The sequence below is a fragment of the Schistocerca gregaria genome, chromosome 3, assembly GCF_023897955.1.
Source record: "Schistocerca gregaria isolate iqSchGreg1 chromosome 3, iqSchGreg1.2, whole genome shotgun sequence".
Lineage (NCBI taxonomy): Eukaryota > Metazoa > Arthropoda > Insecta > Orthoptera > Acrididae > Schistocerca > Schistocerca gregaria.
This window is the reverse complement of record NC_064922.1, coordinates 941,283,321-941,310,670: the sequence shown is the minus strand read 5'-3', so window position 1 is coordinate 941,310,670 and position 27,350 is coordinate 941,283,321. Positions and strand designations below refer to the sequence as shown.

At 43.2% G+C, this 27,350-nt stretch overlaps 1 protein-coding gene across 1 annotated transcript in view; it reads right to left on the bottom strand.

Moving 5' to 3' along the window:
* The window catches only part of LOC126355859 (solute carrier family 22 member 1-like), an 82,058-nt gene extending 56,667 nt beyond the window's left edge, over window positions 1-25,391 (bottom strand). Inside the window, exon 1 of the mRNA XM_050006350.1 lies at window positions 25,314-25,391. Coding sequence (XP_049862307.1) covers window positions 25,314-25,338 — 25 coding nt within the window. The 5' untranslated portion in view covers window positions 25,339-25,391. The remainder of the gene's footprint in view (window positions 1-25,313) is intronic.
* Between the last annotated feature and the right edge of the window lie 1,959 nt (window positions 25,392-27,350).

Genomic DNA, 27,350 nt, shown 5'->3' with positions numbered 1-27,350 from the left:
AAATAGTTAGTCTGAATGATTGTAAGACCAGTTACATGTTAAACGCAATTCCTTACATTGGAAAAGCAAAAACACTGAAAAGTGAAGCTGTACCCATGTATTATGTGAGAAAGCTACCTGAGCCAATATATGGGACAAATCGTAATATTACCACAGACAACTGGTTCACGTCCGTCCCGTTGTTCAACAAAATGCTTGTCAACCACAATCTAACAATGGTTGGAACAATGAGGGCTAACATAACAGAGATACCTGAGAAATTTTTGCAATCTAAACCTACTGGAGAATCGTTATTCGCTTTCGACCATAACAAGACCCAAAAGAGAATGAAAATGTTATTTTGCTCTCGAGAATGCTCCACAGTGCAAATGTAGATGCGGAGACCAAGAAACCCAAAATGGTTCTTATCTATAACTCAACTAAAGGAGGGACTGATACTTTTGACAAATTGTGCCATGGTTACAGTGTTAGCCAGAGAACGAAACGTTGGCCGTTAAGATTCTTTTTCGGGATGATGGAAGAATGTGGCGGCAACTCTATGGTTTTGTACCTTATGAACGCAAAAAATCCTTAACTCAGCCAAAGGAAGTATTTGCAGATATTGGCAAAGAACTTGATAAAGCCATGGCTCTATCAACAACTGGAAATTCCAACGATTCAGAGAGGAATCAAACTTGCTATTCGAGGAATACTGCAGGTTCCAGCAGAACGTCGAGTTGCAAATGGCGTCGAGCCACCGAGAAAACAACGCTGCTCCTTCTGCCCTCGAGCAAGAGATCGGAAAACGAAACTCTGTTCATCACGCCGATCTTCTGTGTGTGAGGATCATCGTGCAATGGTTTGCAGAGACTGTACGGAGTAGAAAAAGGACACAAACCACTTCAAGGAAAATAATCAATTTTTCTTACATTTTTCACTTACTTTTGTTAGAATTCAATGATCTAAAATTTATTTAACATTATGTGAAATAAATGTAGTTTGTAGTGTGTAAATAAAAGTCCTCGTAACAGATTTTATAAGTTTTCAATTTATACCTGTTTTATAAGAGTCTAAACTGTGATGTAAGAGGAGTCGGGTAATTTTCATAGTAAAAAGTATCTTTTTTGTGAGGTATTATAAGAAAATCTTTAAATGCTTTCACTTTTCCAAAAACACTAAATTATTCTACTTTTTGTGTACTTTCTGAAAATATAAGTAGATTCAATCCAATTTTTAAAATTTCAAATTTCATTTAATTTTTTGGAAATCAATATGTTTTATTAAATAAGAATGTAACATCTTTTGAAAATTGCTACTAAAATTCGATAAGATAAGTTTTCCAACCAAAAATTGTTTCAGCACGATTAACTGTTCATGAGAAATATGTAAACAAAATATTTTCAAAAATGTGATAAATATAAGAAGAAATACATTGGGGTCCATGACACCCCAAGGTTATATTTGTGTATGTTCTAATATGTGTTAAATTTAAAGGTTAAGAAAGGAAATTCACCTAGGAACAATTATGACTTGTTTTTGGTTGTCAATTGAAATACTCAGCTGAAGTATCAGGCTATAGAATTATTTAATTGAAATTTAATTTAAAAATTTCAAATATCTTACAATATTCGTAGTATGAAATCTAGAATAACTTCAGAAACAACTATTAAAATCAATATTCATTTTATTATGAGTTATGTGAGCCTGTGAGTAAATGAGAGTGTGTATTTAGGACATTCGTCAAATTTCAATATTACATTATATACTGTCTTCAGTAACGTGCAAGAGATACACGAGCTTGTCGTGAGAAAATGATCCTAGGGGATTTATCCCCTTTGCTGATGACGTATGTCTAGGTGTGATTGCTATTGTAACAGAGCAGCCAGAAAGTTAGCTGGAGTAAAATCTGTATCTATAGAATATTTCCGGCATTTCTGTCTTTTCGTTTTCGTTTATTAAACATTACTATAATATTTGTATGTCAGATTGACGCAAATGCGTCTGTGTATAACGATTGGTGCAGACCAGTTATGGCCCAAGTATGATCACCAGCGAGTATTCTGATTGGGAGTCAATATGGTCAGCCAATCAGAGTTGAGACGGTTACCGCTCTTTACCTGATAGTTATACTGGGAGGGAGGCTGGAAGGAGGGAGTCGCTCGATAGCTTTGAACGTGGACGGTCATGTTACAAGTGCCAGTAAAAATAATGTGTAAGATGAAGGATTACTTGGTGTTTGAGTTATTGGTGAGCTAAGTCGATAGCAGTTGTTGTTGAGGACTGCTTGGCGAAATTTCAGAGGTTTTCACTAAATTTGTGGGACAGATATTCGCGTGTGAAATATTGGCCTTCATAGAATCTGCGTGGCGTGTTTCAGTATTCAACTACTTAGAATTTTTGTCGAGCAGTGTTTTTCTTAGAAATCCACAAGAAGGACCGAATGTAATAACTCTTATTAGTGGTGAAATTAATGACTGTGGAAACGTTGTTTAATTTGGGACCGGTTTGGAGAGATTTCTGGGTGCTGTGTGTGTGTGTGTGTGTGTGTGTGGAATGTGTGTACGAATCGTGTACTGGAAGGAAGTAGCCAGTAGTTTAAATGTGGACTGAATAGTACCGTTTCTTTGGTTATCAAGGACAAAATAAACATTATTGTATGGAAATTTCGGACATTATTTTCCAGAAGCCAATTCATTTTCTTACTGCCCGATAAAATTGGATGACAGTATTTCTTCTGAACTTTCTTTCATAACTAGAGTTGTGCGGGCTCAGTAATTGTAGATATTAGGTGGCGTTTTTTATCAACGCTGCTTTTACATCATCTTGTAAGTACCTGTGTTGCCGAGTGAGGCCGGCCGCGGTGGTCTCGCGGTTCTAGGCGCGCAGTGCGGAACCGTGCGACTGCTACGGTCGCAGGTTCGAATCCTGCCTCGGGCATGGATGTGTGTGATGTCCTTAGGTTAGTTAGGTTTATGTAGTTCTAGGGGACTAATGACCACAGCAGTTGAATCCCATAGTTCTCAGAGCCATTTGAACCATTTTGCCGAGTGAGGGGACATTGAGCAGACGCCGTTCTGAGGTAGGTGGATTTAATTCGCAGCCTGCGCAGTGACAACGACGAATTGACACGAGACATTAAGCCCCGAGCCGCCGCAGCCACGACATTCCTAACATGGATGTGTTTCAAAGTTTGTATACCTTTAGTAGTTCATTAGGACAGTGGAATATGTAAAAAGTAAGGCTTACTACTTCGATAATTTCGAGAAAACCACAAGAGACGCCTTACGTGTCAGTGATGTCCCCGTGCTCTGCCACCATGAACATGATATGGCGGCGGTCATGTGGTTTGCGTTCGAGCTCCACCATCGGTTAATCACTGGACCGAACCTCGCTCATGTTTTTTTTTCAATTTATATATTTTTTGAACTGTTTCATATTATTTCGTACATATTGCATTTGCAAGTTAATGTGATGAAAAGACAAGTATATTTGCATGAACTTTTACTGAATTTCTAATGTTATTCTGGTATTTTCTAATTTATATTGGCACAAAAACTATTATACTTATAGTTATATAGAATTAAACGACCAAACGCATAATGCTATCCTGAGAACGTTTGCCTGTCGTGATTTCCGAAATGCCATACACCTGCAGTCGGGTAAGGCACCGAAACTGCTTCGCACGCTGGACGCTTCGATCTGCAGACGCCGGTTTCAAGGACGAGGGACAGGCTTGGGAAGCCCGAGTCAGATGTCGACAAATACAGAACTTTATCCAGTAATACAGTGAGTTACAATATGCCAAAATTTGAGAGTAATGTACGATTAATTGTCCGATGTGCTTTATACAGAATTTGCAATATATATTTTCCACATAGACATGGAAAACATGAATTAAAACGGTGTCAAGCGCATCGAATTAATGCAACTTTCATGCATGCACAAGGAATCTTCTGCCGCCGATATTTTTAAAAGTCTGTCTTTCTTCCGACAATTTGGATGCAATATTTTCGTAAATATTTAAAGTCAGTACTGCCACTGGAATGCTTTTTATTTGCAGTGTTACATTTACACGATCATGATTTCGGCTTTACAGTGCCATTATCAAGTGTTTCAATGTTATACAGTGCCTAAGACGGCATACTGTCTTATTTAAAATACACTACTAGGCACATTGTCTAAGGGTCAATATTTCTGGCAAAAGCCTACTGCTTTGTTTTATCACTGAGCCAACTGTCATTCAGTCAAGATGGTATACTCAGTGATAAAACAAAGCAGTAGGCTTTTACCAGGAATATTGACCCTTAGACAATGTGTCTAATAGCGTATTTTAAATACGGCAGTATGCCATCTTAGGCACTGTATAACATTAAAACCCCTGATAATGGCACTGTAAAGGCGAAATCATGATCGTGTAAATGTAACACTGGAAATAAAAAACCATCCAATGGCGGTACTGACTTTAAAGAAATATATTATGACAGTGGCCCCACATTATGAAAAAATTGTTTTCGTAAATATCGGTACCGAAAACTGTCGATGTATGACTGGATGAATTTTAATAGCATATTCACGAGGAATCAAGTTGTCGTTCGTTGTTAATCAGAAGTGAACAGGTTTGGAAACCCTCGATAAAGTTTTTAATTTTCCTGTAGAAATAAAAGTCCCAGAATATTTTTTGCAATAATAAAAATTAGTAAACAGAGATATATCAATGCAAATTCAAGAAAAGTTCATGAAAGTGCACGTATCTTTTTATCATATTACCTTTCAAATATATGATATGTATGAAATAATATGACGAGTGTTGAAAAAAATATACCGGTAATTTAAAAAAAAATAGATTAGCCGGGCTCTGTCCAACGATCCACCTATTACGTAGCCTGAACGCTAACCAGACGACCACCGTCATTTAATGTTCAGGATCACAACACACGGGTACGTTAATGAAGCATGAAACTTCTCTTGCAATTTTCTCCAAATTTCATAGGTAATACGCCATAGTACTTGCACGTTATGCTGTCCTAATGGATTTATAAAAGTGACCCGAAAGTCGTGCCTTCACTTGTTAGTAACTGAAATCCTCTCGCGTAGATGTGTTACCTGTTCTGAAATTAATCGGTTAGTAAGTCGAAACGCCAGTTGTTTCAACTATTTTGACGTCCAGCTGGTAAACAAGGTAGGAGTTGAAGTATAAGGGAGAGCAGCATGGTCGCCGTGAAGAATCTCTGCTGAACTTTTACCGGCGTGCGGGGCAGTGTGGTATGTAGCAAAAAAAGAAGCACGGCCTCCTCCAGCGGGCGATGGCTCGGTTGGATCTTGAAAGTCCGCACAAAACGTTCTCCCCAGGCGTTTGATGCAGGCTGAAACGGGGAAGTGTGGACGAGGGTAATCCCATTGGCAGCACAGAATTGCTTAAACTCAGTCTAAGTAAACCGTGGACCGTTATCTGTAACGATCGTTTTGGAAGTCCCTCGACAGCAAAGAGAAGCCGGAGAATTTTGATAGTCTCAGCAGAAGTGGTGTTCATCATGCGAGATACGTATGGGTGTCCTGACCCAGAGTCGATCAGGATGAGCCACTGAGATCCATGAAACTGCCCTGTAAAATCCAAGTGGAGACGTTCCCACAGAGCAACAGCATCCGTCCACGAAAAATACTGGCACGGGGGTGCTGCCTGACGTGTTTGGAACTTGGTGCAGGCCGACACGAGGGATGCAATCTCTTTATCCAATCAGCACCAATAAATGTGTCGGTGGGCTTTGGTGGGGACGATTCCTCAATAACTAGCGTGGAGGAGATCGAGAAAACGGCGGCGGGATGACAACCTGGGGATAACTGATGTCGCGCGCGAAAAAGTCGCACTTTACTTTCTGGCAACGCATGTTAAGCTCAAAAAAAAAAAAAAAATTCTGAAACAGCCTATCCAGCTTGTCCGCGAGATCCACTGCGGACGAGCCACCGACGATGACATCGTCCATATATTTTTCCGCATTGGACACCTGACTTGTGAGGTGTTCCAAATAACGTTGGAACATGGCGGGGGCGCTGGCAGTGCCAAAAGAGACCCTGTTAACCGGGGAAGTCCACACTTGGTTACTGATGCCTAGGATCTGCTGCGGTCCCTCGTCCAACGGCAGCTGCAAATCAAGCCCGCAACACTTGTGAGTATGTCGTCCTACCAATGGGACAGGATATGCATCGACGAAGAACTGAGGATTTACTGTGACATTAAAATCGCCACACGTGCGTAAAGCACTGTTCGGCTTCTCGACTAACACGATAGGCGTCGCCCAGCGACTCTGCGCGATGGGAGAAAGGATGCCTTCGCCTTGTAAGCGGCTAAGTTCCACCTGGAGCCTGTCTCTGAGAGCAAAGAGAACCGGGCGGGCCTTAAAAAAACGAGGGATAGGAAAGGGAAGAAGCTGAACACGTGCAATGAAGGCCTTCAACCCTGGTGTAGAGGATGAGAACAACATTTCGTATTTCCTTTGCAACTGGGCAAGGAGGGTCTCTGAAGAGGGGCTCGAGACCGCCTGTACCTCGTCCAGACGACCAAAAATGTCCAAACCCAGAAGGTTAGCACCGGGGGACTGACATACCGAGTCAATCCGGAAGACGACAGGAATATGTACAACCTCCAAGGCAAAGAAACGTGCTCCCGACTGGGGAATGACGGTGAATATCAGTCCGTCAGTGGAATGTGAGGCTATCAAGTCTTGCGGTGACGATTCGTGACGAGCCTGTACGTTCGAGGGAACGTGGCACCCACTACGAGATGTTTCCGCAAAGCCTCACACGCAATGGCGATATAGCCCGTTCGGCTGCAATGGTGATACATGTTTAGCGTAAGGGCAACAAATAATGCCAAATTTTTCCGTATCTTCTGCTGCTGATTCTGCAGATTTGTACTGCAGTAAATATTACATGTTTTCAGGTGTTACCGTGTTTTCTCAAAGTAACGTTTCTATGTTTGCAGTAACACAGAAAAACCAGAGTGTTTCACTAGCAAAACGTTGCAACTGCACAAATTCAACGTTGTTTGCCCAAGAAAATAAAAAAAGATACTGCTATTTATTTCAAAGATAACGTGAGTAATTGTGTAATAGCTGTTACAAGAGTACGCAACATGTTGTTTTATGTCATGTACACTGCTTGACTCAAGGAAACCCATATATGTAAGCATGAAATACGTAAGCGTAAAACATCCAGAACACAGAATACACCAGTTAAATAAAAAGCAAAACCCATATCTCATGCATTGTGCACTGGAACACAGTCTGATATGCTCGACGTGTGTGAACGAATACAGTTGTTGAACGTTTCATGAATGAAACTGTTGGTGTTGACAAGAAAAATTTATGTATACAGTACATCGCTAATTCTGCCGCAGGATCTGCTATTATCTGCTTGTAGTTTTATAATGAAAATAACTCTTACGACAATATTAACTTAAAATGTAATTGTAGCTAACTTCATAAGCCACATACGAAAGAGAAACATGAGTCACTAAGTCGCATAGAGAGCGATCATAATGTGAATGTTGCACGTTTTAGCTCGCTCCGGCCGAGCGTCAAAATATATCACTTAATTGCTCACGACTGGAATGAGATATCGCCCTCCTTCCACCGTTAAAAACTATTTCGATTGTCAGCTGCATATCGTAAGCAACAAACTATGTGCTAGAACCCACCCAAAGTAAAATGGCCAGGCGCTGCTTTCTTCAATGCAAGCGTTTCAATATATGCGCCGTGGTTTACCTGCTTGGGAATTATAACAATAACAATGAGCAATAACGAAAATAAAACCAATTCCCTATCAAGCTATGATATCCTACTATAAGATTCAGAAAACTCACTTCTTTATTTTACCAAATGGTTTCCCCAAAATCGAAGGAGAAATAGTGTATGGCGGTAAACGCGCGCAAATCCCAAACACCTGTTTTTAATTTTGTAGGCGAAAAGTAAACGTTTTGCTTAGCAGCTATCTACAGAGACGGATCTAGGTTTGCTCCGTCTGCATAAAACAATTTTTTTAAGCACAGCGAATGACTTCAAAATAATGAAAACAGCAGTACTCCGACCCAAGTCTCTGCCACACTTCTCTTCAGTGCGCCATTTCTGGTTACAAACGGACGTGGCACGTATCACAAAGCGGCTCCTCTGTGTGAATTGGCTCTGTTGTTAACATGGACGTGGTGCGAAACAGTGCCACATCTCTGCCACGCATTTCTCTGGGAATTGGGCCTTACAGTTGAGTTTATATAACTCTTCAACGCATTAACCACGGGGAAAGCTCAGGAAACAAATGTATCAGCGCAGTATGAAACACTTTTCTAAATGAAATTTTCAAAAGGCTCTCCACTAGCAAGGACACATGTACCAACCCGCCGTCGCACTGAATTGCTGACCTGTTGATGTGTTCCTCAAGGACTGTGTATTGTTTCACACCCTCCACATTACGTACATGGAAACTGTGTACATCTTGTACCAGGACTCCGTACACAAGAGGTTTCAGATGTCCCCACAAATAAAAGTCTAGAGGGTTTGGGTCCGGAGACCGTGGAAGACAAGGAACTAGGCCACCTCCACCTGTTCATCTGTCACGTAATCTGTTATTTAGGACATTAACAGTGAAATGAGAAGGAAATCAATCGTGCATGAAGCACATGGTTTGTCGCACTCGTAAAGGCACATGTTCTAGCAGAGCAGATAGCACGGGAAGTTGCTCCGTCGAACCCGGGCGGAAGTATATGGGGCGCTACACAACAATCACCAGCAATATCGGCCCAATTGTTCACCTGAAATCGTACCCGATAGCGTAACTGCACAGTTGGGGAAGAATTCTTGACAACCAATACGTGCTGATTGCGAGAATTAACAATCCAATCTCATTGAAACGAAGCCTCATCCGTGAACAACACATTAGCACTAAGGCGAGCGTTGACACACTCTTGAACGAATAACTTGCAGAAGTGTACCTGCGGAGGAAAATCAGCTGCTGATGCTGCCTGCGCTCGCTTTCCGTGGTACAGACACTGCACATTCTCCTGTAGCACTCGCCACTCCGTCACGTCGTCAGCATTACTTGTTGCAGCTATTATCTTACGCTGACACTAGGTTTGTCATCGACTGCAGGAAGAAATCCTTCCTCCAGTTGAGGTGTCCTCGCCCTTCTGGGTCTCCCCCAGTCGCGAATAGTGGGCGTAAACGTGCCCTGCTCCTAATGCTGCATCCTACATCAGCGTCAGAAGCGACTGACAGCAAGTGGCCTCTGGTTAAGCCTCGAGTGGTCGCGTGGTTGGCAATACTCTTCCACTGCTCTTCAAATTGCCACCGTTTATTGTTTTGGCAACAATGAGAACCAGCCACCAGAAGTCTGCAGAGGCCACACGTGTCAGGTGAAATTTGTCCTTCGGGAAGAGCAGTTGCACTTTCTTTTGCCTAAATGACATACGTCATCCACGCGACCTTTCGTGTAATTATGTTTGACTGATGATGTATTCCTTCAGTGTTTCTCTTACTTAATACTTTTTAGCGCACATCACATCATATTAAATATTTTAATGGTATTTCTTTCTCTTTTTTAGTTATTTTCTTGTTTTATTTCAGTAAAACATAAAGTTACCATTATGGCAGAAAGAAGTTCAGACCCTAACATTTGGATAAAGTGGCTGGAGGAATGTGATTCAGACTGCTAGAGTGACGTCAGTGACGTGACTGTGATAGCGATTATGTAGCATCAGAGAATCATAGCTCTGAGACAGAGCAGGAGGTAACTGACTTTGAAGAGAGTGGTAAGGATTGTAATTTAGAGGAATTTGTAGCTATTGATGGAAGCACTAAGTGGAGCAAAAAAGTGCCCCTGAAAAATGTGAAAATTCGATCACATAATATAATAAGTCGCTTACCAGGACCAAAAGACAGAGATAAAGACGCTAAAACAGAAACTGATTCATTGCGACTGTCTGTTGATGACGGAATAATCAATACTATTTCAAAATCTCTTGTTGTTGTGGTCTTCAGTCCTGAGACTGGTTTGAAGCAGCTCTCCATGCTACTCTATCCTGTGCAAGCTTCTTCATCTCCCAGTACCTACTGCAAACCTACATTCTTCTGTATCTGTTTAGTGTATTCATCTCTTGGTCTCCCTCTACGATTGTTACCCTCCACGTTGCCCTCCAATACTAAATTGGCGATCCCTTGATGCCTCAGAACATGTCCTACCAACCGATCCCTTCTTCTGGTCAAGTTGTGCCACAAACTTCTCTTCTCCCCGATCCTATTCAATACTTCCTCATTAGTTATGTGATCTACCCATCTAATCTTCAGCATTCTTCTGTAGCACCACATTTCGAAAGCTTCTATTCTCTTCTTGTCCAGACTATTTATCGTCCATGTTTCACTTCCATACATGGCTACACTCCATAGAAATACTTTCAGAAACGACTTCCTAACACTTAAATCTATATTTGATGTTAACAAATTTCTCTTCTTCAGGAACGCTTTCCTTGCCATTGCCATATACAAATCTGTATATTCAGAAAATTAAGAATAATTTCTCCAGAGACAGGGACGCTCGTCTCACAGATGAATTTGAATTTAGTACTCTGATTGGAATTTTTTTCTTATCGATTCTCGAAGTTGTAGCAGAACAAGTACTAAAAAATATGGGATAACTCCAAAAGACGTAGTATAGAAGCTTGCTACACTCCTGGAAATGGAAAAAAGAACACATTGACACCGGTGTGTCAGACCCACCATACTTGCTCCGGACACTGCGAGAGGGCTGTACAAGCAATGATCACACGCACGCACAGCGGACACACCAGGAACCGCGGTGTTGGCCGTCGAATGGCGCTAGCTGCGCAGCATTTGTGCACCGCCGCCGTCAGTGTCAGCCAGTTTGCCGTGGCATACGGAGCTCCATCGCAGTCTTTAACACTGGTAGCATGCCGCGACAGCGTGGACGTGAACCGTATGTGCAGTTGACGGACTTTGAGCGAGGGCACATAGTGGGCATGCGGGAGGCCGGGTGGACGTACCGCCGAATTGCTCAACACGTGGGGCGTGAGGTCTCCACAGTACATCGATGTTGTCGCCAGTGGTCGGCGGAAGGTGCACGTGCCCGTCGACCTGGGACCGGACCGCAGCGACTCACGGATGAACGCCAAGACCGTAGGATCCTACGCAGTGCCGTAGGGGACCGCACCGCCACTTACCAGCAAATTAGGGACACTGTTGCTCCTGGGGTATCGGCGAGGACCATTCGCAACCGTTTCCATGAAGCTGGGCTACGGTCCCGCACACCGTTAGGCCGTCTTCCGCTCACGCCCCAACATCGTGCAGCCCGCCTCCAGTGGTGTCGCGACAGGCGTGAATGGAGGGACGAATGGAGACGTGTCGTCTTCAGCGATGAGAGTCGCTTCTGCCTTGGTGCCAATGATGGTCGTATGCGTGTTTGGCGCCGTGCAGGTGAGCGCCACAATGAGGACTGCATACGACCGAGGCACACAGGGCCAACACCCGGCATCATGGTGTGGGGAGCGATCTCCTACACTGGCTGTACACCTGTGGTGATCGTCGAGGGGACACTGAATAGTGCACGGTACATCCAAACCGTCATCGAACCCATCGTCCTACCATTCCTAGACCGGCAAGGGAACTTGCTGTTCCAACAGGACAATGCACGTCCGCATGTATCCCGTGCCACCCAACGTGCTCTAGAAGGTGTAAGTCAACTACCCTGGCCAGCAAGATCTCCGGATCTGTCCCCCATTGAGCATGTTTGGGACCGGATGAAGCGTCGTCTCACGCGGTCTGCAAGTCCAGCACGAACGCTGGTCCAACTGAGGCGCCAGGTGGAAATGGCATGGCAAGCCGTTCCACAGGACTACATCCAGCATCTCTACGATCGTCTCCATGGGAGAATAGCAGTCTGCATTGTTGCGAAAGGTGGATATACACTGTACTACTGCCGTCATTGTGCATGCTCTGTTGCCTGTGTCTATGTGCCTGTGGTTCTGTCAGTGTGATCATGTGATGTATCTGACCCCAGGAATGTGTCAATAAAGTTTCCCCTTCCTGGGACAATGAATTCACGGTGTTCTTATTTCAATTTCCAGGAGTGTATTTATCAATGAGCGAGTGTAGATTTTGTTTTCTGATGCGCTGCCTCCGATTTGATGACTACAGTATGAGAGGAGACAGAAAAAATCAGACAAGCTAGCGACAGTTCGTGACCTTACGGAACAATTTATAAAGAATTTTCAGCGTTATTTCACACCAGGCAAATATCTCACGGTTGATGAACAACTGCTTCCTTCTGGCCGTATATTCCAAGCAAACCTGCCAAATATGGAAGGTATTCGCACTTGTAGATTGTAGAATGATGTACACGATGAATTTAGAAGTTCACTGTGGAAAACCGGAACCAGGGCCTTATTTAGTCAGCAATGCTGGAAAAGATGTTCTCCTTCACCTCGGCAAACCAATTTATAGCTCTAATAGAAATATTACTTGTGATAGTTGGTTTTCCAGTATTCCTCAGGTGGAAGCGTTACTTGAAAAACGTATTACTGATGTTGGGACCCTGAAAAAAGCTGCCGAAAGAGATCCTACCAAATAAAAAGAAGCAACTGAATACTTCCGCTTTTGGTTCTCAAAAAAATGAGAGACTTGTTTCGTACACCCAAAGAAAAAAATAAATCCACGATTCTGATATCTTCAAGGCACGAGAATGATTCAATTGATGTATCTACTGTAGACAAAAGAAAACCCGAAATAGTCATTTTTTACAATAAGACAAAAGTTGATGTTGGTGTAGTCGACCAGCTTTGAGCAAACTATTTGGTAGTGAGGAACACAAGGGGATGACCTGCCGTTTAGTTTCTTCGATTTCTGAACTTGTCTGGGATAAACGCACAGTGCATATACTCAGTGAATAATGGCTAAAAAGCAGTCAAACGAGATGATTTTATAGAATCATTTTCCTGGGAGTTGATTTCACCCCAAATACAACGACACGTCGAAAATCCTTAGGTGCCAGTCGGAATTAGGAAAATGGGTGCTCTTTTCCTCCAGTACCAAAATTCAGTCAAAACGAACACCGGCCTGCAGGTGCCAGGGGAAGATGCCAGATCTGTGGACGAGCGAAAAATCAAACTACGAGAAGCTCGTGCTCAAAGTATCTAAACTGGTATGCCCAGTTCATTGTTCCGACCTGTGTAACGACTGTTTTGAATGATTTTATTTTTGTTTATTAACTTTCTCAAATGGAACTGATATATAGTCAAAATTACATTTGTAAAGTAGGTTTACGAAGTTTGTGTATTTCATGTTTCGTATTTGTACTTAATTTTATACAAACTAAGATTCATAATTAACAATAACCCATTTTAACGTATATTTCGTTTTCTTTCTGAACCCATATTGTGGCAATAATAGATATTAATAGAAATAAAAATACATTATATAATCGTATAAAATAGAGAAACTATTATATAACTTTTTTAGCTCCAGCAACAAGCTGGAGCATCGGGGGATACTCTTGGGCGTCCTGTGTGCAGGCGATGATCTCACGCTACAAGATGGCTACCACAGTCGACCAACTGTTTCTATAAAACGGCGCCCCTAAACCGTAGAATACTGTAGCTCCAGATTAAGGCAGCAAATTTAGAAATTTAGCTTTACTTAGGAAGATAAGACGATTAAAGGAGCAATGTGCATGAAATTTACGAAGAGAGAGATCTTCATGGAGAGATTCGTAATTTATATCATCAACTAAGAAGATGACAAGACAAATTCTTCGAAAATACGTGGATGAGCAGAGAGACGTTCAGCTATCTCATGAATGACTTAAAGACGAACGTTTGTTACATGACCTAAATCTTTCAACAGCATCTTGCCAAATCAGTGTCAACGCATAGCGTTTCAATTAACCCAAATAGTCTGCATAAGTAAAGGATAGACCATCTTTTAAAAGAGTCAAATGTTTTGTGAAATTATTTCTCTAAAAGTAATTAGTAAGACATACTTCAGAAACATTTGATGCACCCCACTTTCTGTACATGATATCGAGTATCATTCAAAGGCATGTCAAATATTTGTGTGCTCTATTTTATTTCTTTGAGACAAATCCTTCCACAACATATCTGACCGATCTCTTTCACTTTTTTTATTTTAAATTTTTCTTCAGAAAGCATAATCTTGTTGCTACGTTATTTGCCTTCCTAGGGTCTTCTTTTCTCTAAGTTCCCAAAATTAGTACTTGGAAGCCTTTCTGACAGTTACACATGACACCAATGTATCTTTTTATGCGCAGGACAGCTAGGCCTTGAAGAGATGAACTTTTTGACACTTCATTTACATAGCTAGATGCAGCAGCGGTTCGTGAAATATTTCAAGCTTTCCTTAATGTAATTAAGTTTTCGTTAATTACCCTGACTACTTTCAAGCAATTAAGTATTTACTTACCATATTAAACGGCACTCTGGACATTTTCATACCACATTTGCCCCTTTCTCACTGTTTCTTTAGCTTTGAAAATTCGAACAAAAATTCATTGTGTAACTTATAGTGAGTCTTGGTTTAGTTCCTGTCAAACATTTGACCAAAACGTCTCGAGTGGTAAAAATACTACAAAATATATCCTTTTCTCCATGCTCCTCATTCCCAAACAATCTCGTTTCGATATCTTGAACCGTTTCTGAAATACGAAAATTTCTTCGACCAGTTGATTCTCAATACGCACGAGACAATTCGGGTGACATGCTAGCGACGCGTCCGCGGATATAACAACCATTATCTCGAGAGTGAAAACATATTCCGCTCTCAACTTTAAATACAATTTTCATTGTTGTTGTCTTCAGTCCTGAGACTGGTTTGATGCAGCTCTCCATGCTACCCTATCCTGAGCAAGCTTCTTCATCTCCCAGTACTTACTGCAACCAATATCCTTCTGAATGTGCTTAGTGTATTCATCTCTTGGTCTCCCTCTACGATTTTTACCCTCCACGCTGCCCTCCAATGCTAAATTTGTGATCTCTTGATGCCTCAGAACATGTCCTACCAACTGGTCCCTTCTTCTTGTCAAGTTGTGCCACAAACTCCTCTTCTCCCCAATTCTATTCAATACCTCCCCATTAGTTATGTGATCTATCCATCTAATCTTCAGCATTCTTCTGTATCACCACATTTCGAAAGCTTCTATTCTCTTCTTGTCCAAACTATTTATCGTCCATGTTTCACTTCCATAGAAATACTTTCAGAAACGACTTCCTGACACTTAAATCTATATTCGATGTACAATTTTCATATGTTAGCTATATTTCATACATAAAAATGTATGGCGTAAAATGAACTATATGCAAAGTGTACGCAATGCAATTTTACCTTTGCAAGCTCTTAAAAATTTTGTGCAGTGATTTACTTAGTTTCGTTCAGCACAGCATCTATGACGAGTAATGATAGTAAATTCAGTCCTTCATTGAGCGAAGATGCGAAAAAATCTAAGCTCGCACTGACATTTGCTTGCGCTGCTGTGTCAAGATTCAAACACTTTCGAATTCAAAGGTAGCCCGTTGTAGCAGAGGATAGGCAGCGCCACGGACGTCAGTCGCATAGGACACTTCCATAGCTGTATCTCCAGATGTGTTTTAACGTTTGAAGCTGTAGCGAACTGTCGTTACCTCTGTCGCTTACGCAGGAGGCCATGTAAGACAAAGACCAATTGATTCAGAGGTCCTTCTAGCGGGGCCCCGTCGTTCTGGGAATCTTTCCCGATACAAACGTTACCATCTGCTGATCAGCACAGAAAATGGACATCTGGCAGCTCCGCATCTGAGAGCACTTCCACTGCACTGTACTGGAAACCAAGTCCGTGGTGTACGCTGTAAGGAGTTAACGCACAGTCTGTGATGAGCACTAAACAGTAAATGCGACATTCCTGGTTATAGTGGAACAGTGAAGCTAGTCGCATGTCAACACAAGCTATGAAGTTAGCTGCATGTCAACACAAACAATGAAGTGATTCAAATACCAGCTTACCTTAATACCTCCTACTCTTTTTATTTTGCAACAAATATAAATGTCATATACATTTGCGATTAATTTTTCACTTTACAGTGTAATCACTATCTTCCTACACAGTTTTTATCCACCTTAAAACAAGACCATGTGTATCTGGACGGTAAGCATCATACACCTCTTTCCTCAGCCACTGGTGTACAGAATTTCTCAAGGTCTACTCATTTTCAAAGTGACAAACTAAATGAATGGGCTGAGCAGACGATGCAATTGGTTTCCTCGTTTCTTTATTCTGGCCTTACAATACTTTCCTACCCAACATACAAAACTCATGGAGAAGCCCAGTCTGTCAACAACGTCTATCACGCAGCCTGTAGCGACAGACAACTGGCGACACAATTCATTTGTTACTGCCTCGCGGTCGTCACGGACAATTTGGTCGACTTGCTGGATGCAGTGCGAAGACGGTGCAGCCACTGGGCTGTACGCCAGGGCAAAAGCTGCAGTCGCGGTGGTGCGATGACGTCCCGTAAGCTTGCTGGCCGAGGTGTCCTTAGCGAAGGGTCGAATGATCCGGGGGCGCGTCAGCAGTGTCAGAATCATCAAGATCATCGTCCTATTGTTCATCGCTCTACGAACTGTCTACCCGTGTCGATTCTGAGCAACAGTGTGTCTGCAATGTTTCCCTCGGCCACCAATAAGAAAACCGCTTAACTTCAAAGCTGTGAGTGGGGATTCTGACCTCCGTTGCGGAGTAGTCAAGTGAAGGGGTTAAATGTGGGTATGAAGGTGTGCGACTACTTCCCCATCGTGTGACAGGTAGCCTTACACTGTAAATATTTTACGTCGCAAATTTAGGTAAAGGGAAGAACACTAGTTTTTGTGTTGGCTTTATGCAAAGAGAAACGCATACCCGAGATGGCAGAGTGTAAGGGATCCGTGATCCCACGAACATAGATGCTAGTATCCGACACCCAGTCGATAGTAGACAGGAGTCGATTGTCGAGCACTGCAGGAGGCAGTGAGACTAGTGTCGAGTCAGGATTGGTTACTGGAGAGACGGGCAAGAATGGCGGTCGAGTGAGCAGTAAACGGTAAATTCACCGGTGTATGAGAAATGAGCGCGTCCCCCTGATCGTCGTGGGGTGGACCCTCATCGATACCGATTCGCGAGTGATATGAAACCAAAAGTGACAAGTGCCGAATAACGTGTTTCGCGTCAACCGCGTCGGCCAGCAACAACCATGGATTGCAGTGAGGATTGTTGTGAATGTTAACCACCAGCATTGCGTGTGACGGAGTACTTGAAATCAGCAGCCAATAAAAGATATGACAATAATTAGACGTGTAAAGGTGGAGGTAGCAACTGACTCGGCATTTGGGTGTTAGTAGAAAATACGTATCAGTTTGTACATCACAACCTTTATGGTCTTTAGTAATAGACAAACTTTCAATCATTAACTATTACGTCTCAGAACAGCCGCACTCGATTGAAATACCCCCAAAGCCACAGCAGAAAATCCGATAGCCTTCCATCCATTAAGCACATGGTCATATAATAATTAACTGTTTGGGGGCTTCAGTAAATCACACAAACACACAAAACCCAATTAAGGACATAACGGAAGGCGGGGGGGGGTGGGGGGGGGCGGATGTTTCACCTTGGCTCCCATACCAAGGACAGTCGAAATCTTCAGGTCCCAACAATGGTTTATTAACCACCATTTCTGGTTTCAGTGAAAAGGTATTGGCATTTATCGTACGATTTTAGTGCAAGCCTAATCCGGTATTGTCGTTACCATGACTAAAATTAGAGCGTTTCAATTAGGACCAGTGTAATATAACGTATTTATGGTGAAACTAGAAATCGCGGGAACGAAGCGCATTATTTGGACAATACAGTGCAAAGGTCACCGAGATACAGTAAACAATTTGTTTTTTTACGAGTTTAAGTGACAAAAACAGTGTTAATAACAATATATTGAAGTATGAACATGAAAACCTGCGTGAATTACTGTAAAACTCATACTCTAAAAAGGCGCGTTTGTGCATAATGGAGAGTGAACCAGCCAAAATTCCGTTACGAAAGCGTCAGGAGCATGTTCTCAGGTGACTTTGTATCCGAAATTACCTTTTATACGGTGTAAATCGCTTAATTTGATGTGGACCTTTAAACTGTTACCGCATTTCCGAGTATTGACTGTGGCGTAATTGTTGGATGACGTAACCCAGACTCTATGAGCGGGGAGCCAAAGCATATGAAGCACTGAAGAAGGTCCGCATTCCGTGACAGCAAGGGTTTCGATAGTGTAGGTGTACCACACTGACCGGTGATTACAGCGGAGCCAAGTGGCCGAAGTAGAAACAACGACGACGCGGAGTTCGACATCTAGTGGCGAACTCCCGAAGTATACGACGTCTGCGCCACCTACTCGCCGATCAACGAAATACGTGACAGCAACTCCACCCCATCGCCAACCGCGGAACTACGGGACTGCGTCAGCGCGATTCGCCGCTAACTTCGCTCTGCATACGGCACTACACACCAGCTACAGCAACGCATCGCCTGGCAGCCGCCGCTCCGGCGGAACCAGCGCAAACACGGCTAGTGGCGCGACTTCAAAGGGCAAAACATCGCGACTTCGACGAGCGTCGACGGGTGAGTGAGGGCGAGTTGCTGGCGCGAGACTGATTAATAGTGCACTATCTTCAGGGCGCGGAAAGAAATTCAAACTAAATTTTTCAGTTGTAGAAAATATAACAAAAAAATTTTTTTTACCATTTCTTTGCGAATTTTCTCTGAAGCACAGTATACTGTACAGCAAAGAATAGTGTCTCATTTGCATTATTTATTGCAAACTACATGTTTAAGTTGTGTGTATGTTACTTCGAGATTTTGTGTAAAAATGAAGTCATTGATGTTTCATCTGGGTAGGTTTCTGTAATTTAGGGTGTTCAGTGGAGAGGTAGGTCTATTTTGCCAGCCTGGGTTAACCTAATACAGTGAAGGATTTTTTTATTTATTAGTTAATTAGCGAGTGTTTGGGTTACTAGGAGGTTATTTTATTTTTTTCTTGTCTGTGCATAGTGAATAGTTAAGAATGGATCCTGAACTGAAAGAAAAGGTTGTGGAGTAGGTAGTTAGAAAAATGGCGATAGGGCAAGAGGACAAGGCTGAGTTGAGAATTGGTAATTGTGGAATGTCAATGGACAGCCCATTGGGTCATTGAACTGGTTACCCTGAGACACCAGTAAAACTAATAAGAAAGGAACTGAATCTAGAGGATGGAGAATCATAGTCAATAATATTCAAGATGCTCCAAGAAATCAACAAGAACATGGAAGAGATGTCTAAAGGAAATGATGAAATCAAAAAAGGGAATGAATAAATCAAGAAAGAAAACAATGAAATCAAGAAAAGTATAGCATATATGTCCCAAGAAAACCTAAGGAATGGACTGCAGGAATTCCAGGAACAGATGAGAATAATTCTTTAAGGAGAGAGATGATAAGCTGCAGGTGAAGGTAGATCGACTCCGAGAAGAGATGAGCGATATGAAGGCAGAGATAAGTGGAAAAGCTAAGGGAGATGTCAAGGACATCAAAACTGAAATGGAAGGGAGAATGCAAAAAATTGAAACACACCAACACCAACAGATTAAAGATTTGATACAAATACAACAGCAGTGCCAAGTTAATATTGGTACATTGGGAAATAGGCAAGTGAAATTGGAGGATGCTCTGGAACATATAATCACAAATGAGTTCAAACAGCTGCAGGAGGGGGTCCAACAGCTAGAAACTAAATCCGAAGAGATTGATAGGAAGATAAATAGTGCCACCTTAACAGTAGGGGAGGGCAAGGTCGTTACATTAGTGAACGCTGATAATAGGTATACCCAGACCCACATTCGCAATAGGCAGAATGGAGGGTGAAGCTTTCACCTGGACAGCAGGAAGAAAGTTGAAGTTACCAGTTACAGTCCATTTGAGGAAGAGTTTTTAAAGAAGTACTGGTCCAGAAGTCACCAGTGTGCAACACTTGAAGATTTACTGCATTGCAAGTCCCGTAATATATGCAGAGGTACCTTGAGAGAATTTGCTGAGCGTCTATGGGAACTGAATGAAACATAGAGCAACCATTGAATGACGACATAATGATATCAGCAATTAAAAGGATGTTAAGTCGCAGGATGCAAGAAATCTTATCTGGAAGCCTGATTAAAGATAAAGGTACCTTAATGGAAGTATTGGAACAATTAGAAACTATTCGTGCACAGGAAAACAACCAAATGCGTGATCAGAACCAATATGTAAATAATTACCATCAAAGTCATTTTAATGGCCCACCAAATTACAGAGGTAGAGGTGGTGGTAATAGATACAGGAACCGTGGCAATAGTCGACAGTTTTACCACAATCATGGGAGAGATGATCATGCCAGGAGTTATGAGATGGGAGAAGATAGACGAAGGGATCATGAAGTACGAATTAAAGAAATAAGAGACTCGGTAAACTAAACGACGTGTAGGGAGCCAGCAAATCTTTTGCTGGTATACCAAGTGGCGACTGGTACATTCCCAGCTGGGTGAGACTTTATTTCTTATTTCATGTTCCACTCCTCTACCATCTTTCTCTATCCTTAGGTTAAGAAGTTAGTGTGTAGTAGTTAGAATAGGTAGTGGTCATCCAAATGATACATTCAGGAACCGTACAGCAAATTTATAGTTAACTTAAAATAAGTATAAGTAGTTACTGTTGATGTAGAAAGTGAGGTGTCAAAGAATCAATAAGTTAAAAATCAGTTTAGTGTCAGTAAATTACAAAATTAATAGTGCCAGAAGTAATAAAATGAGAACCAGATCAGAAAGCCAACGTTAATAAAATGTGGTGGGAAGCTAATAGGTCAAAAAAGAGTTTGTGTAATTTTATGGAGTTGTTTTATCAGACATGAAAAGGTCAAGCAATTGTAATGATTGAAGTAATGTATCAGCTTCTAAATAGGAAGGCATATAAAGTAATAAATACATGATGAGATACGTGTTCGAATAAATGATGTGAAATATGATGTGAATGTTAACCATCATCATTGAGTGTGATGAAGTATTTGAAATCAGCAACCAATAAAAGATATAACTGTAATTAGACATGTAAAGGCAAAGGTAGCAACTGCCTCAGAATTTGTGTGTTAGTAGAAAATACACTCCTGGAAATTGAAATAAGAACACCGTGAATTCATTGTCCCAGGAAGGGGAAACTTTATTGACACATTCCTGGGGTCAGATACATCACATGATCACACTGACTGAACCACAGGCACATAGACACAGGCAACAGAGCATGCACAATGTCGGCACTAGTACAGTGTATATCCACCTTTCGCAGCTATGCAGGCTTCTATACTCCCATGGAGACGATCGTAGAGATGCTGGATGTAGTCCTGTGGAACGGCTTGCCATGCCATTTCCACCTGGCGCCTCAGTTGGACCAGCGTTCGTGCTGGACGTGCAGACCGCGTGAGACGACGCTTCATCCAGTCCCAAACATGCTCAATGGGGGACAGATCCGGAGATCTTGCTGGCCAGGGTAGTTGACTTACACCTTCTAGAGCACGTTGGGTGGCACGGGATACATGCGGACGTGCATTGTCCTGTTGGAACAGCAAGTTCCCTTGCCGGTCTAGGAATGGTAGAACGATGGGTTCGATGACGGTTTGGATGTACCGTGCACTATTCAGTGTCCCCTCGACCATCACCAGAGGTGTACGGCCAGTGTAGGAGATCGCTCCCCACACCATGATGCCGGGTGTTGGCCCTGTGTGCCTCGGTCGTATGCAGTCCTGATTGTGGCGCTCACCTGCACGGCGCCAAACACGCATACGACCATCATTGGCACCAAGGCAGAAGCGACTCTCATCGCTGAAGACGACACGTCTCCATTCGTCCCTCCATACACGCCTGTCGCGACACCACTGGAGGCGGGCTGCACGATGTTGGGGCGTGAGCGGAAGACGGCCTAACGGTGTGCGGGACCGTAGCCCAGCTTCATGGAGACGGTTGCGAATGGTCCTCGCCGATACCCCAGGAGCAACAGTGTCCCTAATTTGCTGGGAAGTGGCGGTGCGGTCCCCTACGGCACTGCATAGGATCCTACGGTCTTGGCGTGCATCCGTGAGTCGCTGCGGTCCGGTCCCAGGTCGACGGGCACGTGCACCTTCCACCGACCACTGGCGACAACATCGATGTACTGTGGAGACCTCACGCCCCACGTGTTGAGCAATTCGGCGGTACGTCCACTTGGCCTCCCGCATGCCCACTATACGCCCTCGCTCAAAGTCCGTCAACTGCACATACGGTTCACGTCCACGCTGTCGCGGCATGCTACCAGTGTTAAAGACTGCGATGGAGCTCCGTATGCCACGGCAAACTGGCTGACACTGACGGCGGCGGTGCACAAATGCTGCGCAGCTAGCGCCATTCGACGGCCAACACCGCGGTTCCTGGTGTGTCCGCTGTGCAGTGCGTGTGATCATTGCTTGTACAGCCCTCTCGCAGTGTCCGGAGCAAGTATGGTGGGTCTGACACACCGGTGTCAATGTGTTCTTTTTTCCATTTCCAGGAGTGTACATATAAGTTTGTACATCGCAACCTTTATGGTCTTTACTTATAGAGAAACTTTCAATCATTAACTATTCCGTCTTAGAACAGCCACAACTCGATTGAAATACCCCTGAAGCCACAGCAGATAGCCTTTCATCCACTAAGCACATGATCATATAATTATAATAATTAACTGTTTGGCGGCTTCGGTAAATCACACAAAACCCCATTAAGGACATAACGGGGGGTGTTTCAAGAGCGATCGACGAATGTAATGACCCTCGCAACGTTTACTCACAGGAACCCTCCATGCACAGTAGACAACCTCAGTCGAAGAGTGCGACACTTCGATGGCATCACAACATTGAGTGTCAACAGGAATAGACTTTGATTTCACAGATGTGCAGATGAGTTACTGGCATACAGATTGCCTTTATTTTCGCTGCCGGTAGGTTTGCAGTGCACTGTAAAGTTAGTATTTTTCATTCACTGATCTCGTAGAAAGTAAATCTATAGACGTTAACACAGGTTTAGGTGATTTTTGGGTATTTTATTTGCTGTGGGGCCCCAGGAACATCTGGTTTTTGTGCCAGACGTACCTAATATGAAGATGCTTCTTAAACGCTTTATGAAAACCTTAAAAACAATTCAACGCCATTGTAGATGTGACAGAACATTATCTGAGGAGTATATATGTGTGTAGAAAAAGATGAAGTATATTTTCAAAAATATTTTTGGGATTCAGACTTGAGTACTTTCTAAGAGGTTCTTTCATATAGTATTTTCGAATATCCCCTGGCGGAAAAAAATGCAACACTATCAAGGACAAGGTCATTTTATTGACAAGGGAGGTGACAGGTAGTTCACCATTGTTGGAATGTATGACAATATGGTAACAAATTCAGACCAAATGAAACACATGTAACACAATAAAAGGTGTACATACAGTTGCATCAGTACACAGTGTACATCCTCTGGCGGCAATACAACCGTGTATTCTCGCATGCTAACAATCATTAAGGTGTTGAATAGCATCCAGCGACAGACTGCATCGAGAATTTTACGCCTTTTGTTGAAGTTTGGCAATAGTTCTTGCTGTCCCTAGAGAACGAATAAGTTCCAGTATGGTCCTTACATGCTCAGCTGGCGACAGATCTGGTAACCTTGCTGGCTAGGGAAGTTGTTTTACACCACTAGAAGCACATTGCACCACAGCAGCCATATGTGCCCGTGCATTGTCCTACTGGAAAACAATGTCACCCTTCTGTCAAGGAAATGGCAGCAGCACATGAATAGTAGTCTGCCTAGTGTAGTGGACAATGGTTACTTTACCTTGCAGAAACAAGCGTGACCACGGCTTTACTGGTGTCTGCCACACAACGAAGTCTCTAATAGTACCTGTGTGTCGTGGTCGAATGCACTCTGAAATAGGCAGCTAACCAGGTCTATGCCATACTCCATCACCCACATGCAGTCAGTACCTATTCTCATTGTTAAAGACAACAGAGTGCCAATTTATTTTATTTAATATATTTAATGGTATGGCTACGGCCCTCCCATCGGGCAGACCGTTCGCTGGGTGCTGGTCTTTCAATTTGACGCCATTTCGGCGTCCTGCAGTCATTGAGGATGATAGAACGATAATGAGGAAAGCGCAAAGCTCAGCCCCTGTTTGGAGAAAATTCCTGGCCCAGCCGGGAATCGAACCCGGACCCAGAGGATTGACAATCTGTCACGCTGAATATTCAGCTACCGGGGGTGGACAGAGTGCCAATCATCTCTCCAGTTAACTCTTCCAAGACACAAGAGCAGCTATGCTTGGAGTGTCATGGTGTCAGTGGTAGCCTGGCTAAATGCAAGTGTGACCTTAATGCTGCTGCAAGTGGACGGTTGCCACTGAGCCCTCAGGACACACCAGTGCAACATGTGACTGGATTTCGGCCCTCGATGATGTTCGTTTGTGCACTGTAGCTCCCTCCTGCCAGAGGTTCGAGTCCTCCCTCAGACATGGGGGTGTGTGTTGTTCTTACCATAAGTTAGTTTCAAGTAGTGCGTAAGTCTAGGGACCAATGACCTCAGCAGTTTGGTCCCTTAGGAATTCACACACATTTGAACATTTTGCACCACTGCTTTCATAATGCGTTGATACTGATGCGTGTTTGTCCTGTGCAGATGTACAAAACCCGATCTACAGGTGTGGGAATGTTGCCCAGTCCACTGTTGAAAATATCCACACACCATCAGCACATTGGACCCAACGTGAGCAGGAGTCCATGTATACATCCATCCAGCTCCCCACATCCTCAAAATGAGACACCGTTCAATTGGCTGAAGCCGTTCAAAAGGAGTACATACTCGTTGGTGGAGCGTGGTTATGGCGTATGAAAAATGTTGCGAACACTACTCACCTCTAAACTGAGCACAGTTACTGCCTGCAGAACCAAAACTGAGGATTGACATACAGCGCTCCTGAACACTATTGAATACCGTGACAGATGACTCACTAATACTACAACCCCTTAGTATGCACAAAATATACCATAGTTGCGCTTAACATAGACCTTAAGAGTGTTGCATTTTTTTTAGGCATTTGAAGTTCTTACAGACATTTCCCTGGTTGTGGAATGAGTAAAATGCCCCAACGTTTCTAAAGGTTTCCTGGTACTGCCGAGATTGCTGTGAAAGATACATCAGTTTTTTTAACACTCACCAACAGACAAGACCGATTCCACCATGGGCCCAGATGCGGCTGACACGAGGGATACTGCCAGGATGAAGAGCGGCAGCACGTGTGGAGACAGCACGACCAGCACTCTGCTGACCACGTGGGCTGACAGGCACAGCAGCTGCTGGGGGCGGCGGCCGTACCTGACGTCAGCAAGAGTCAGTTCAACCTGCGTGTCGAGGTGCTGTGCAATGCAGCTAGCAGATACACTCCCACGATTATGCGCTGCTACTTATTAAAGGATATATTCCATTTACTTGTGGATGGACTTTGTAAATGGGACAGAAAAGAGCATAAACTGGAGTAGCCAAGGCCTTAGACTGTTGACGAGTGACAATTAACACTTTCAGCTCTATGCCTGTACGCCAAAGGGGCGCATGTATCGGCCGTGTGGACGGCACCGGTATCCCATAAGGGTGCAGCTTTTCAAATGGCTCTGAGCACTATGGGACTTAACATCTGAGATCATCAGTCCCCTACACTTAGAACTACTTAAACCTAAGTAACCTAAGGACATCACACACATTCATGCCCAAGGCAGGATTCGAACCTGCGACCATAGCAGCAGCACGGTTCCGGAATGAATCGCCTAGGATCGCTCGGCCACAGCGGCCAGCGCGGAGCTTTTTCATTTGCTGTAATGTGCTTTCCCATGTGCTCCAAGACTTTCGAGTCCAAATTTTGCCTTCTTGATGCAGCCGACTGAAGTGTGCATGTAAACTCTCATGAAGAAATGAAGAACAAAAAGGTCTTCCAAAGAGCTTTAAAGCAAGGAAGCTAAACGTTCTGCGTTTCCCCTTCTTTTTATTTTTGGAAAAGTGCAAGAACTCTAGGGCCAAACATGATCGTAATCTAGCATGGACAAGGCCGGTATAGACTGTATCAACCAGCTTTAGATCTACAATGAAGTGGCGGAAAAACTCTTCTTTCCCGTTTCCCTAACGTCTACTGTGAATGCTTTTATTTTGTACACGGATGTCGCCAAGCAGAAGATACCTCTAGCGGAATTTCTAAAAGGAAGTTAGTATGGAGTTGTTAGCTGCGGGAGCAGACATTCAATCACTGGGACCAACAGCAGCCTCTAACCTGGATAGAAATTTTGATCGTCTTCCAGAACAACAAAGGAAACGTCACGTGCTACTGTAAAGGTCGCTTTGGCAAAGGAAAGAAAGAGTCAGGGAAGAGGATAAGGAAAGAAACCAGATAGTGGTACAAAGACTGCAGTGTCGGCCTTATAGAGTACAACAACGTGTGTAAATGACGTATGAATTACAAGTCATCATTTTTTGTCATTGAATATGAAGTAAATATGCACTTGAGATGTTAATTTTTTTGTTTTTATTTGAGAGATGACACAAAATTTTTTCGAGAGGGGGGCGGGATTTTTTTCATGTTCTTGGCAACACTAATATACCAGTGCTAATACGAACGTATATACATAAAATCAAGCTTATTTCCTAATCTCTAATGTGTGGGGTATAAAATGACATATGTATTTGAGCCTCTGAGATGCTTCAGTAATGTGTAGTTATTCTTCAAGTTTGTAACGAAATCGCCAGGTTACCTGCGCTGTCGAAGAGAATAGGTATCGGTGTTGAATGTGTTAAACGTAGTTACGAAATGCTATCCATGAGGCAAAACATGTTTGTGAAGAATGAAGAAGAGCTGAAATGGTTCAGAGGATGAAGCATGTGACCCTTTTCATAAACTAGATACTTCTGATGACAAAATAACGTGAATATCTCTTCTTTGTCAGTCTATTCCATTTACTCACTACCCGTCCTCGACAATATGGTCAGCAGCTCACAGTCTTGCGCTTCGCGATGCTGACTCTCGGTCACCGGCCATCGGTCGATTCCTGGCAGGGTGGGGGATTTTCTGCACTGGGGACTGGGTTGCGTGAGTTGCCCTCATTATTTCATCATCAGTGATGCGTGAGTCGCGGAGGTTGCGTCAAACAAAAAAATGTTCATGAACTCTGGCGGTCCAACTACCCAGGATGAGACGTCCATTCAACAGTGC